The following is a 13,350-nucleotide window of genomic DNA, read 5'->3' as shown; positions in this document are numbered from 1 at the left end:
ACACCCCCATATCTCCCAATTGAGAGCTGCCTCTCAGAAAACAAAGATCAGCCCAAGATCAATTCACCACTCAAACATCTCTGCTGACTCTGGATAAAGAAAGGCCCACACAGCCTGCTGTGCCCAGCCCTCAGCTGGGAAAGAGCTCTTCCTATTCCACAGATGACTGAGATGGATCAGACAGCACAAAACAAGGGCTGTCAAAGGGGCACAGGAACCGTTTGGAGAGGGGATGCACCATAGACAGTTCAGGAAAGTGTGGAAGGTTGGGAAGACAGGGGTACCTGAACCTGACCCTGAAGGCTGGAGGGAATCTGTGCAGATGTAGGGAATGCCAGGAGCACAGGCATGGTGGGAGAGCAGCCTGAGGGCTGTAGAAGGCAGCAAGGACCCGTGTGGTTGGAGCTTGGCAGGGGTGGAGAGGAAGAGTGTTGCATGGTGAGAGCCCTGCCCTGGGCAAAATCTTCTTGAAGAGCATACTTAGACTCCTTTTTTTTTTTTTTTAAGATTTTATTTATTTATTTATTTGACAGAGAGAGAGAGTGGCAGGCAGAGGGAGAGTGAGAAGCAGCTCCCCACCAAGCAGGGAGCCCGATGTGGGGCTCGATCCCAGGACCCTGGGATCATGACCTGAGCTGAAGGCAGACACTAAACCAACTGAGCCACCCAGGCATCCCACATGCTTGGATTCCTGATCAGAAAAGCCAATATCCTTGTAAGGAAAGGAAGATGGAAGCAGATGTTGGGGTGCTGTCATGACAAGCTATGCCCCTGAGGGACAGGCACTGCCTGTCTATCCACCCGTTAGCACTAGGAATCGTGCCCCGATTTTAGGTGAGAAAACCGAGCGCTCCAAGGGTTAGGTCACTCAAGTCTATTTGGCTCCAAGTTCCCATGTTCCTTCTGCTTGATTTACCTGGATTGTTCTAATGGCTCTGGAGAAAGACAGCTGAGCCTGAACTCCAGGATCCACATAGCAGCTACAGGAGCACGAGCAACAGTGAGACCAAAGTGAAGTGCGGGAGGAAGGTGCCTGTGCTCTCCCAGGCAGAAGGAACGGACTGACTGGCATGCAGCAAGACAGAGCCTCATGAAGCAAGAGGAACTTAATGCACTGTAGACATCACAGGTCACTCCAAAGGGAAAACCTTCACCTATGAAGCAGTTTTCCCCCCTTCCTCCCTGCACACCGGCACACACCAATCTGCATTCCGTCTCTCTGGATTTATCCAGTCTGGATATTCCATATAAATGGACTCATACGACATGTGACCTTTTGTGTCTGGCTTCTTTCACTCAGCATACTGTTTTCATTGTAGCATATGTCAGCATTTCACTTATTTTGTGACCAAATAATATCTCATTGTGTGGCAAAACCACAATTTCTTTATCTATTTATCCATGGATGGACATTTGGGCTGTTTCCACCTTTTGGTTATTCATGTTCATATACTTGCTTGAGTACCTGTCATTAATTCTTTTGAGTGTATACCCAAAAGTGAAATTGTGGGGTCACATGGTTCTGTTTAGCTTTCTGAGAAACAGCCAGATGGTTTCCCATGGTGGCTGCACCATTCTACATTCCCTCCAGCAATGTAGGAGGATTCTGATTTCTGCACATCCTCGCCAACACTTGTTATTTTCCGTTTTTTGATTATAGCCATCCTAGAGGGTGCAAAAGAGGACTTCACTGGGGTTTTGATTTGCATTTCCAGAGCAAGCCATTTTACAGGGTTATCCATCATTCCCTGAGGCTCTCATGTTGATAGTTTTCTCCCCCTCTGCTCACTGAGGGCAGGAGACATCTTACTCTTCCTCATGTGGTCAGCTCAAGGCACCATGGCTTAAGGAGGCACACGGAGGAGTTGGTGCGCCACCCCCCAGATCTGTAGTCAGCCCACATGCTTGGGTGTCTGGGGGCAATAACCCTGTCACCAGCCACCTCATAAGCCACACCCTCTAGTGATGTCTATGAAGGACACTGAGTGTGCCAGGTCATTCAGGGGTTCTGTGCACTACCACTCACAATGTCTGCTGCAGTCCATACCACGTGCCCACCATGGGCCTGGGACCTCCCATTTCAGTGGTGTCAAATCAAACAAAAATTCAACTGAATAAATTTTGAGATCTATTTGGCTTTATTCAATAATTCATAAACTTGGCAGCATCCCATCTAGCAAGTAGAAAGGAGATCCCCTGAGTTGTAGAAAAGGAAAGGTTTTTAAAGGCAGAAAGGGAGCAGAAAAGTAAATTATTAGCAAAGAATGCATTGTTTCAGGTAAAGCTGCCTTCCTAAGGGGAATGGAAGGGCCTATAGGGTGGATTATCTCACTAGTGCTGACCAGGTAATTCCATGTTGACCGGTTAAAGGTTACATTTCTGGGGGCAGCTGAAACTTCATTTAGGTTCCGTATTAAGTCTTGGTTTGATGGCATGAGGTTTAGTACAAGTGATCCCATTTTCGGCCTGCTGTATCCTTTTTAACAGTGAACTACAGGCTGATTTCCAAATGCCTAAGGACTTTCTCCATACGTGGAAGGGAAATCTCTTGGCCCTCTTGCCAGCAGGCCAGAAATGCCAAGGAAATGACACCCTCCTCAGCAGCCCTCAACTCTCAGGAGTTGGTATGTGAATACCTCAGCTCCCTCCTCCTCAGCCCTCTAGGGAGGATCCTTCTGAAGCCTTTGTTCTGCCTCTGCTCTATGCTGAGTTCTGCAGCATGGTTAGACTCCAGTGACCATGGTGGGAGCTGGCTGAGTAATCTACTAATATTCTGATTGGGACCACCAATTTCAATGTGTGGGTTTTTCCCCCTACACCAAGCAATTCTCCAACACCAGTTGGTTATCCTACAGTTCAACTCAATGCTAACACTATCTACCTGGAGATAGCATTAGATGCCACAGATGAAGGGCTGAGTCCCACAAGACTGCCCGCTATACACACTTTAGATGTCATTTGCAAGTCCAGGTTGTCACATATTTCTGATCTACTGGCTATAAATCAGAGGTTCCCATGACCCCCTCCCTCCTTGGGTTCAATCAATTTGCTAGAATGACTCACAGAACTCGGAGATACAATTTACTTACTAGACGACTGATTTGTTATAAAAAGATGTAACTCAGGAATAGTCACATAGGAGAGGCACAGGGCAAGGTATGGAGAGGATGCAGAGCTTTCATGCCCTCTCCAGGCACACCAACTCCACTCTATCCAAATCTCCCTGTTTCACCAACTCAGAAGCTCTCTGCACCCCATCCTTTTGGGTTTTTAGGGAGGCTTCATTACATAAGCATGACTGATTACATTATTGGTCAGAGGTGATTAAAGTTCAATCTTCAGGTCCTCTCCCTTCCCAGATGGTTGAGGGGTGGGACTGACAGTTCCAACCCTCTAGCCACAAGGTTGGTTCCCCTGGCAACCAGCCCCCATCCTCAGAGATCCAAGGGCTTTCCTAAAAATTACCTCATTGACATAACAAAAAAACCTTTAATTAACACTTTTATGGCTCTCAACACTTAAGAAATTTTGAGGGCTTTAGGAGCTTTGTGCTAGGAACAGCAGACCAAATATATATTTCTTATTATAAATCACAATACCACATGTACTTTTCCTCAATTCTCCACTCCCCTACTGGTGCTCCTGCACCTCCCAAATCAGTGACTTCCGCCTCTTGGAGAAGCAATCCAAACCAAGACATCTGCACACCAGCCACTTCATATACATGAATTCATGAAACCTGCTTAAAACAGAAAACTAAGACCATCCCCTCAGAGTTAAAAGTGAGTGAAACACTAACCAGGGCAGACAAACATAATGTCATCTTTAAGAGAAAGGAGGCTTCCGGCCCCCAAGGCTCAGATGTCAGTGAGCAGATTTAAGTATTTGCCAGCGGAATGCAGAAACTCACAAAAAGAGGGGTAAACATGGGTGGTGCTGGTAGGAGGGAGCTCTGCTCATGAACTCAGTATCTGGTCCCCCTGGGGACACTTCTCTTCCTGGAGACAGAGGTCCTTCAGCCCTGTCAGCTCCATAACCCGTTAGCAACCACTGCCTCTCCTCGTTCTGACCTGCACTCATGGGGTCACCTGCTTATGCTGCTGGGATGCCCCCTCACCTGCTCACTGAGAATATGCTTGTCTTGCAAAGGAGAATGTGCTAGTGTCTGGGAAGCTGGTTCTGGCTGTAGATAACAAACGGATACCCTTCTCTAAAGTGCAGTCTTGACTAATTCTCAGAGATCAGGAGGGAGCCAGCCTCAGGACAGTGGTGAGTTCTTTGAGGTGGTATTGCCTTGTAAGGTCTATTGGGGCCCCATCTTCAAAGTTCCTTTGGCAGCAGGTGGCAAACCTGATTCATACAGATGTAAATTTAAAGGAGAGGTATTGTCACTTGAGATCTTCTCCTGGAGCTTGGGGCAGGGCCTCAGCAAGACTTGGGGATGATGGTGAGAAAGAGTCCTGGCTCTCTTGCTCTGTAACAGATCGCCATGAACCCTAGTGGCTTACATCATTTATTTTGCTCACAAATCTGCTATTTGGGCTTGGCTGGGAAGCCTCATTTCTGCTCCATGCCACACCAGTCCCGGGTAGCCCAACCCAGGAATAGAGGGTCCATTTCCAAAGCCATCCACTCAAAGGACTGCTGGCTGCCAGGGTTCCCCTCTACACGGGCCTGTCCATGTGGCCTGGGCTACTCACAGCACAGGAGTACCAAGAAAGCCTAGCAGAGGCTATCTCAGAAGCTACACACTCACATAGGCCTGCCTGAGTCAAGGGGAATGTGGCAAGGCAAGGTTCCAGACAAGCATGTGGGACTGAAATATCTTTGTGGCCATTTTTGGAAAATATAATCTGTCACAATAAGGATGAGAAACTACAGAGAATCAAGGGAGGGAGCCACTCCCCACAGCTCATGAGTGTGTATGTGTAAGTATGAGAGGTGTGTGTGTGTGTGTGTGTGTGTGTGTGTGTAATCTAACTCACCCTCTTTCCCTCTCTTTCTCTGGTGCCATAGTTCTCCACATCTCCTTCATTTACTCTCTGCTCAAGGCCACACCTCAGCTCCTAAGCTTAAGGACAGTTATTCCTGCCTTCCCAGAATCTCCCCAAAACTCAGGGCCTCAGGTGACACGGAAATGTAGCCCCAGCTCACTCTGGTCCAGCAGCAGCTCATTTGATTCTGCTAAGACAGTGGGGGGAAAAGCCACACACATTTGTTTTTGGTGACAATACATGGCACAACTGGCCAGCCACTGCTGTAGATTGCCTGGCGCCAAGTGATGCAGCCTTGCATGGTAAACAAACGCTGTTAGATCCTGCACCAGAGAGCTACGTTGATAATGGGGAAAAGCTCAATCCTGTGTTTACGAACCTAAACATCCATAAGTCAGGCCTGTCTTCAGAGCTGCCAGAGGCTCAGCATTATGACCAGATGCGCCCTTCCTCCCCGAACGGACTCCACGTAGCAAATGGGGCCGCTGGCTCCAACGCTGCTTAAGCCAGGCTCATCTTCCAGAGGATGTGCTTGTGATTTGGTGACAAATCCTACCAATTTGTCACTACACTTGTCCCAACTTTAAAAGCCAGTTGTTGGAGGAATTGTTGGCAAATAAGGAAGTTGCTACCAATGCAAAACATAAAGTGTACTAACGTTTCCTGTATGCTTCCTTTGTGCTTGGCCTGTGCTAAGTACTTACCGTGCATTGTTTCATTTGTTCCTCACATCAGCCTAAGGAAATGAATATTGTTACTGTTGCCCTTCTACTGATGAGGCAGCTGAGCCTCTGGGAGGTTAACTCGCTTGCCACCATCACTCTGCTAGTGCACCAAGTCACACTAGTTAAGTTATAAATACCTTTATGTTTATGCCCAACTTTAAATAATATTAAAAAAAAATAAAGCAAATTCACTGGCTCTTGAAACTGGAATGTCCAAACTTCAGGTCTGATTTGGTTCCCAACACAGCCACCAAAAGCCTGAGTTCTCTCCCGTCTTCTGTCTGCCTCTCTGTCCAAGGGCTCCCCCCGACGGTGGCAAGATGGCTGCAGCTGCACCATCCATATTCCACATGTTTGGAAGGAGAGAGAAAAAGCATTTTTCCCCAAATCCCCTAGCAAACACTTTCTCGAGAATCAGTCGCCTAAATTGGGTCTCCTACCACCCCAGTAGTGTGCTCAGGACATACAGTGCCACTGTGGTGTCTTAGAGTCAGGGGTGTCTCTAACCCCCCAAATTCAAGGACTGCAGGGGGAATAAAAAGCAGGCTTGCTTCCAAGCGTAGGAGAGTGGCTGTTAGAGAGGATTCATCACAACTAGAATGTTGTGGAGCAATGACTTGAACCCCATCCTGCCTGTTCATTCAAACAGTACCGACTGAGCCCTTGCTGTGGGTCAGGCACAATTCTAGATGCTGGAGACATAAACCTGAAAGGTTCCTGCCCTCCTCCCCTCCTGTTGCTGTTGTTGGCTCTGCTGCCTCCCAGGGCTAAAGCCCTGTGCTTTTACAAGGCCTCAGAGCTGGACTTATGTTCTCCTACAGCTTTTCTAGTTTTGAAGCAGCTTTGTGGCACTTAATTTCTGTCCTTCAGCCTCATCATCTATAAATCAGGAATAACGATACCTCCCCCAAGAATGAAATAAAAAAGTCTTACATGGGATACGTGATAAAACCTAAAGTATCACAGCCTCCAACCTACCACACAGTCAGCCCTCATTCCATTGATGCTGTGATTTGGATTTTTGTACATTAAATACTAATTTCACTGTGCTCGCTTCGGCAGCACATATACTAAAATACTAATTTCACTGTCCCAGGCTTTATAAAGATATGTCTGGGTGAATACTGCTCCAAAGACGCTATTTAACCCTCTCTACTCAGCCCCACCTTATTTTTTTATAATCCAAATTCTTCACCTACTTGATTTAAGTGGAGGAGGTGGTTTGTCTACATTAAATAGCCCATCCAGTTTCTAAATTTGTCATGAAATCTGAAAGCAAGGGTTCTCTCAGGAATGCAAGCAAAGGTACACCAAAGGGTAGCCAAGAGGATATGAGTTAAATGCACCACACTTCAAAGATATGGCAACATCAGTAAACTTCACCATGCCCAGAGGGCTCCCAGTTTTTAAGGAATTATTCAGTCTCTTAGACCAGTGGATTGAGTTGAGGATCTGGATCTAAAGAAACGTTTTTGTTTTTTTTTTTTTTTTTGCTCTAAACTCTGTTTCCCAAGTCCCACACTGTTTCCATCCTGTTGAGCCTGTTGTTTTAAGGAAAAGTTAGGGTTGCGGATTGGCTGAAATGCAACTAGTTTCAGAGATGGAGAAGAGAAGCACAATACCAACCAGGCCATGGGCCATAGCTGGAACCAGACGGTTTTCCTCGGAGCTCCTCAATTCCCAGGACAAGAGAGGAAATTGCCTTTGTTTCCCTTTCTGGCACACTTTTGTTACTTCCCAAACTTAGACTCTTCCCACCCTCGACTCTTTAGCTTTTAGTTGAGTTTCTCATTTAACTAAAATGGGTCTTCTTCTATGTGTCCTTAGGGACTTAAACTATCAAGGAGAGTAATCAGCTGCGATACTTTATCAGGCAGAATTCAACAAGGGCAGTGCGGGCTTCACCATCTCGGCCACCGCGGGACATGGGCCGCTCGGGACATTCTGGCGCCCCACTTACTCTGTGTGAAAGCCTTAGTTGGGTCACTGCTGCTGGTGGTGGTTTCCCGAGGTTGGATCAAGTCGTCTTTTATTTAACTAGAATTACCCCAACTGCAGGTGAATGAAGGTCGTAGGCCAAGAATCTGAGGCCGCATCACACACTCTCCCCCATGCTCTCCTGTCAAGCGGGCCGCCACTCAGCTGGAAGAGACCTCACGCACCTCGAGCTCCGGGGGCGGGACCTAGGAGATTTCATCCAATCAAGAATCCCACCTGGCCAGTTGGACCGGCTTCTATGACCGGTTGAGCCAATGAAAACTCGACCGCTGATTTTCTGTGGTCTTCTGGGAAAGCCCTCTCCCGGAAACCACCTCCTCCTTTGAGCCACACCTGGGCGGAGCTAGCCTCCTGCTCTTCCGTCCCGCTGGCTGACACAGCTGCCGGTCACAGGGAGGCGGGAGTGGGCGGAGCCGTGGGTGCTGGCGTCTGCGCGGGGTACAGCGGGCCGCGCGCGGGAAGCCGCGGACGGGGCCGACGAGTTCCCGGGCTCCGGGATCTCGGCGACCCGGCCGAATCCGGGAGGAAGGGTAGGAGAAGGGCAACTCTTTCGGTTCCTCCTGAGGCGAGCGGCGGAGGAACGCGGAGCCTCGGCAGGCCCGCCCCGCGACCTTCGGGGGCCGGCCCTCTGTGGAGCTGGGGGTCGCGCAGGGGGCGCCCGACAGGGGCGCAGCCGGCCACGCTGACCGGGAGACGCCCGCACTGGCCGAGGTCCCCTCCTCGCTAACCAGGCTCGCCCGCGCTGACTCGAGCCGCCCACGTTGACCGAGGTCGCCGACCCCCGCCGACCGGGGATACCGCCCCCCGCTGACCGAGGACGCCACCTCCGCCCGCGCTGAGCCCGGACGTCACCAGCCGCGAAGGTAAGTGTCCCCCACCGTCCCCCGCGGCCGACAGTAGGCCCAAGGACTCACGAGACATCTGCCACGTGCACCCCCACGCTCTCCCCCTATTGTTAGGAATCAGCCGGGTTTTGTCCTTTCCCTCGTGGTGTCGTTGCAGTGCTGCTTCAGGTTTTTGCCCTTGCGAAGTGCTTGGCAGTAAATCCGCTTGGCGATGAAGAGCACTGGAGCAGGTCTCGGGCCAGAGATGGCCAGGGCGGGTTGGCTTTATGTGTTTGATGAAAAGCGACTCTCCGCCAGAAATGAGGCCTGTTGGATCGTCTCTGGTCCAGCTCCAAAGAACTTGACGGTGTGGGCTTCCGAGAGAAGGCGGCATCTTCACAGCCTCCTACTTATCTCACTTTTCATGATTCTTTTCTCTGATTTGATAGAGAAGGGCAAGCTGTCAGCTTTGTAGGTAGCAGAACCACAAGACAAGGAGGTGGTTATCTTACTGGTGTGGGGCCAGGACAGGTTGCTAAGCTGTGTTTGGAAAGTCGCTTTGGCAGAACTGAGCAGGCGTGGAGGAGGGGGCGTTTCTGAGAATGACTTGAGATGGTGGAGGGACTGGGGCACGTCAGGGTGAGGAGTAATGTGGATGTCAGGTGGTCGGGAATTCCAGCAAGAGAGAATTTGAGGCCCATGAAAGGACAGCTTCAAACTAGCAGTCCTGGAATGGTGCCCTTAGAGACTTAATTTCCTAAGTGCAGGTAAAGGACAACAAGTAAAGGTAAAGGATAAGCTGGTAAAGGATAAGCAAGTAAAAGGCAACATAGTCTTGACATTTTCAAAGGCCACGTGCTTTCTTATAAAGATACATCAGGAGTGTGCTTGCTGTCAGGACCCTAAGTTTTTCCCTTCTCCTTTGTAAAATTCTTTCATCCTTTTGTGGTGACCCTTAAATGAGATGATGTATGTAAAGTAAGCAGCAGATACCCAGCTCAGAATCCGTGTCTGCTGAGGCTTGACTTTGAGTCCGGGAAGGAAGTGCAAAGACCTCTGTCTGTTCCTGGTCCTGTCACTGCTTGCTTCTATGACCAAGCTCCCTGCCTGCTCTTTACAGTTCTTTACAGAGGCCTCGACCTTGCTCAGCCCTTAAGAGTACTTGTGAAATCTTTTATCTGTTTCATGAGCTGATATTAAAAAAAAAAAAAAAGTTAGTCTTTGAAACAAAAAATTTAAGTTTGTATATCTAAACATATCCATTATTTTAGTAATGTTCTCTCATGAATTTTTTCTTTTAGTGAAATTTTTTTTTTAATTTTTTTTAAAGATTTTCATTTATTTGAGAGAGGGCACAAGCAGGGGTTGGTGCAGAGGGAGAAGCAGACTCCCTGCTGATCAGGGAGCCCATTGAAGGTCTGGACCGGAGTGACCCGAGCTGAAGGCAGATGCTTAACCAACTGAGCCACCCAGGTGCCCCACTTTTAGTGAAATATTTTAATGACGCAAAAAAGAGCAGAGAACTGTAACAGTTGTACCATACTCTGAGACAAGCAAGTAATATTTCTTTATGCTTTTAGACTTCCTTTTTTTTTTTTTAAGGAAATGTGACATATCAGCTATAGTTGAGATTCTTTTTTTGATGCCACCACCCCCCACCTTCTATCCCATAGAACTTGTTCAATTCTTTTTTTTTTTTTTAAGATTTTTATTTATGTATTTGAGGGGGGTTGAGAAGCAGAGGGAGAGGGAAAAGCCAACTCTGCGCTGAGCTCAGAGCCAGATTCGAGGCTGGATCCCACGACCCTGAGATCATGACCTGAGCTGAAATCAAGAGTTGGATGCTTAACAGACTGAGCCACCCAGGCGCCCCAGAACTTGCCTTTCCATTTTTAACTTGTTTTTCCATTTTGGCTCACAGGACTTGCCTGGTAGGTATTTGTACTCACAGAAGCTAGGTGCCCTCCCTTCTCATTCCCAGTCAGCTGCCAGGTTTGCTTGTCATGAGGATCGTGACCAATGTTTTGGTACTGTCCTAGTGACATTTGCTCTCTTATCCTCTTAAGAAACCTGCCTTCTCTTTGCTCTCCCAGTATCTTGTTGGGTGAGCTCATGATAGTTTTCTCAGACTCGCCACCAGCTGAGGATCATATGCCATCTGATTGGTCTTTATTGGGCCACTGCTCCCTTCGTTGTGGTCTACAGTCTTTATCCAGGATCTGCTTTTTCTCCACTTCTCTAGGGGCAGTCACACCTGGTCCACACTTCCAGGAAAAAGTGACCTTCCATAGTCAAATGTACTGTCTTTTACAAAATGAGATTTTTGGAATTCGTAGTAATAGCTACCATTTTTTAAACATGTAGGTATCAGGCTTTTTAACTAAGCACTTGGTGTACACCGTCTTGTTTAATTCTCACATTACAACTGTGTCATGAATGGTGATATTTCCATTTTAAAAATGAGCAGACTGAGGCTTAGTAAGATTAGGCATCAGCAAAATTTGAGCCTAGAGTCATCTGCCCACAGTATGTAATTGTTTTGCCACCAGTAGAAAAGGAGAATTATTCCATTGTCGGGGCAGAACAAACTTGGGCATTCACATGGGTTCTCTTCAACCTTCCTGCTCCACAGCCCCCGCTCCCTCAGGCTCAGGAGCACCTGGGCCTCCTTTGGCAGGGCCGGAGATGGCATCAGTGGACTTCAAGACCTACGTAGATCAGGCCTGCAGAGCTGCTGAGGAGTTTGTGAATGTGTACTACACCACCATGGATAAGCGGCGGCGCCTGCTGTCCCGCCTGTACATGGGCACGGCCACCCTGGTGTGGAACGGAAACGCTGTTTCGGGACAAGAGTCCTTGAGTGAGTTTTTTGAAATGTTGCCTTCCAGTGAGTTCCAAATCAATGTGGTAGACTGCCAGCCTGTCCATGATGAAGCCACCCCAAGCCAGACCACAGTCCTTGTTGTGATTTGTGGAACAGTGAAGTTTGAAGGCAACAAACAACGGGACTTTAACCAAAACTTCATCCTGACCGCCCAGGCTTCACCCAGCAACACGGTGTGGAAAATAGCAAGTGACTGCTTCCGGTTCCAGGACTGGGCCAGCTAGTGGGGCCAGGAAAGGCCTCTGTTGTAGCCCAGCTCTGTAGGGAAACGCATATCTCAAAATGTGGGGACACAAGTTCCTTTCTGTTGTTCCAGGCCACACTGCCCTGGCTTAACTGCATTTGCTGGAGTCCTTTGAGCCCCTTTCTGAGTGTATTCTTGTTTGTCATAGATGCCTTTTCAAAGTAGTCAACTTTTCTATTTTTCTATTTGTCCAGTAGAGACCCTGGTTCTGGAAATTCTGACAAATAAAACAATACAAATGTTGCTGCTTTTCCCTTGCTTGATGTGTCGTTCTAAGTTTTGAGGAGGGAGGAGGCAAAGGAGGGTTAAAGGCAGAAGCTTAGTAGAAAGCACCTGAAATAAAATTCTTTAGTGAAATACTAAAGAATTAGTTAAAAACTGCTTATAAATGAAGCAGCTGTACTAACTACTCTTGTAAAGAGGAGGTGAGGAACTGCTCTTAAGAGGAAGCTAGTTTTATTGACCCTGAAGATCGACTCTAATTGCATTTTCCCAATGTAAAAAAAGAGTAGAACTAGAAGGTTCCATCATCCTTTGACCAATAAATGAGATCTCATGGCCACGTGGCTTACCCAGTTACATTTTCTTTGACAAGAATGTGCTAGGTTTGAGATGGGTTTGTGGGCTGGGATATTGGAATGGGAACTTTGGAGAAGGAGAATACTGATGTGTATGGTGGCACAGATGGCAGTTTCCTCCTCATACCCCTCCCCTTACCTAGTTTCTGAAGCCCAACAGTAAGCAGGACAAAGTACCCACCAAAAAGAGGATTTGACATAATGACTTAAGTTTTGGCCAGTGATGGAGAAGCAGAAGGGTGAGACTTGTGGGAATTTGCTTGTTGGTAGACCCTTCCTCCCTCTGTCCTGCTTCCTAGAGAGCAGTTACGATGGCCTGACCACTGGCTCTGGCTCATTCTGGGCCATGGAGGCAGCTGGACCATCCATGGAGGTAGGATTGTGTTAAGTTGGAAGAAGCCTGGATCCTTGATGACTATGTGGAACCATCCAAATGGACCTAGTTCACCTACCCTTAGATTTCTTTTTAAATGAAAGAAATTTTATCTGGAAGATATTAATTGGTTTGGGGCAGGTCTCACCTGCCATAGTAAAACCTAATCCCAAGTAAGGAAAAAGATTTGCAACAGGGGCAGACAGTGAGTGTGTTGTAGGGGAATGGCTCTGTCATAGTGTCCTGGGGAACCAAACTAGACCCAGGTGCCCTCAGGAATTCACAGTCTTAATTGGGAGGCAAGACATTAAAATGGTAAATAAATTCAGTTTCAAAGTCACATATGAAGAGTAGTCAAATCGATCCTATAGATACATGCCTAGCAAGCAGAGACAAGCAGTTCAGCTGAGATCTGGTGAAATACTTGTGAGTTTGGAAGTGAGGTCCCAAACCACAATGCGGAATTGTCAGACCCTGGAGCTCTGTCCCATAGGGAGGCCAGTGGAGTGGGCTGGGAGGATTAGTGCAGAGACTAATGTGGAGGGAGATGCTGGGCTTCAAATTTGAAAGCCCTCAACCCTTAAGGGGTGAGGTAGGATGGCACCTGCCTCACCTCAGCCTTGGATAGAGGGTGCAAGTCCCATCAGGCCATCAGAGAGCTTGACGTGAAATCTCTGGAGTCTGTGAATCACATTGGCCTGAAAATCTTCAAGACAGCAGCTGTGTGTGT

General features: G+C 47.9%; 1 protein-coding gene and 1 long non-coding RNA gene across 2 annotated transcripts in view; one reads left to right on the top strand and one right to left on the bottom strand.

The window, feature by feature from the left end:
* LOC114224520 (uncharacterized) overlaps window positions 1-7,823 on the bottom strand; it is a 40,743-nt gene extending 32,920 nt beyond the window's left edge. The window contains exon 1 of the long non-coding RNA XR_003612391.1: window positions 7,680-7,823. This is a non-coding gene — a long non-coding RNA (uncharacterized LOC114224520). The remainder of the gene's footprint in view (window positions 1-7,679) is intronic.
* Window positions 7,824-8,126: 303 nt separating this feature from the next.
* Window positions 8,127-11,912, top strand: NXT1 (nuclear transport factor 2 like export factor 1). Its single transcript, XM_028123707.2, has 2 exons — window positions 8,127-8,580; window positions 11,174-11,912. Exon 2 carries the CDS (start codon window positions 11,227-11,229, stop codon window positions 11,647-11,649), a length of 423 nt encoding a protein of 140 aa, XP_027979508.1. The 5' UTR covers window positions 8,127-8,580; window positions 11,174-11,226; the 3' UTR covers window positions 11,650-11,912.
* Window positions 11,913-13,350: the final 1,438 nt, after the last annotated feature.

The sequence above is a fragment of the Eumetopias jubatus genome, unplaced genomic scaffold, assembly GCF_037043125.1.
Source record: "Eumetopias jubatus isolate StellerSeaLion01/CBP00866 unplaced genomic scaffold, mEumJub1_p1.0 scaffold_9, whole genome shotgun sequence".
In the NCBI taxonomy this organism is placed as follows: domain Eukaryota; kingdom Metazoa; phylum Chordata; class Mammalia; order Carnivora; family Otariidae; genus Eumetopias; species Eumetopias jubatus.
The sequence above is the reverse complement of the archived record's forward strand: the minus strand, read 5'-3'. Positions and strand labels throughout refer to the sequence as shown.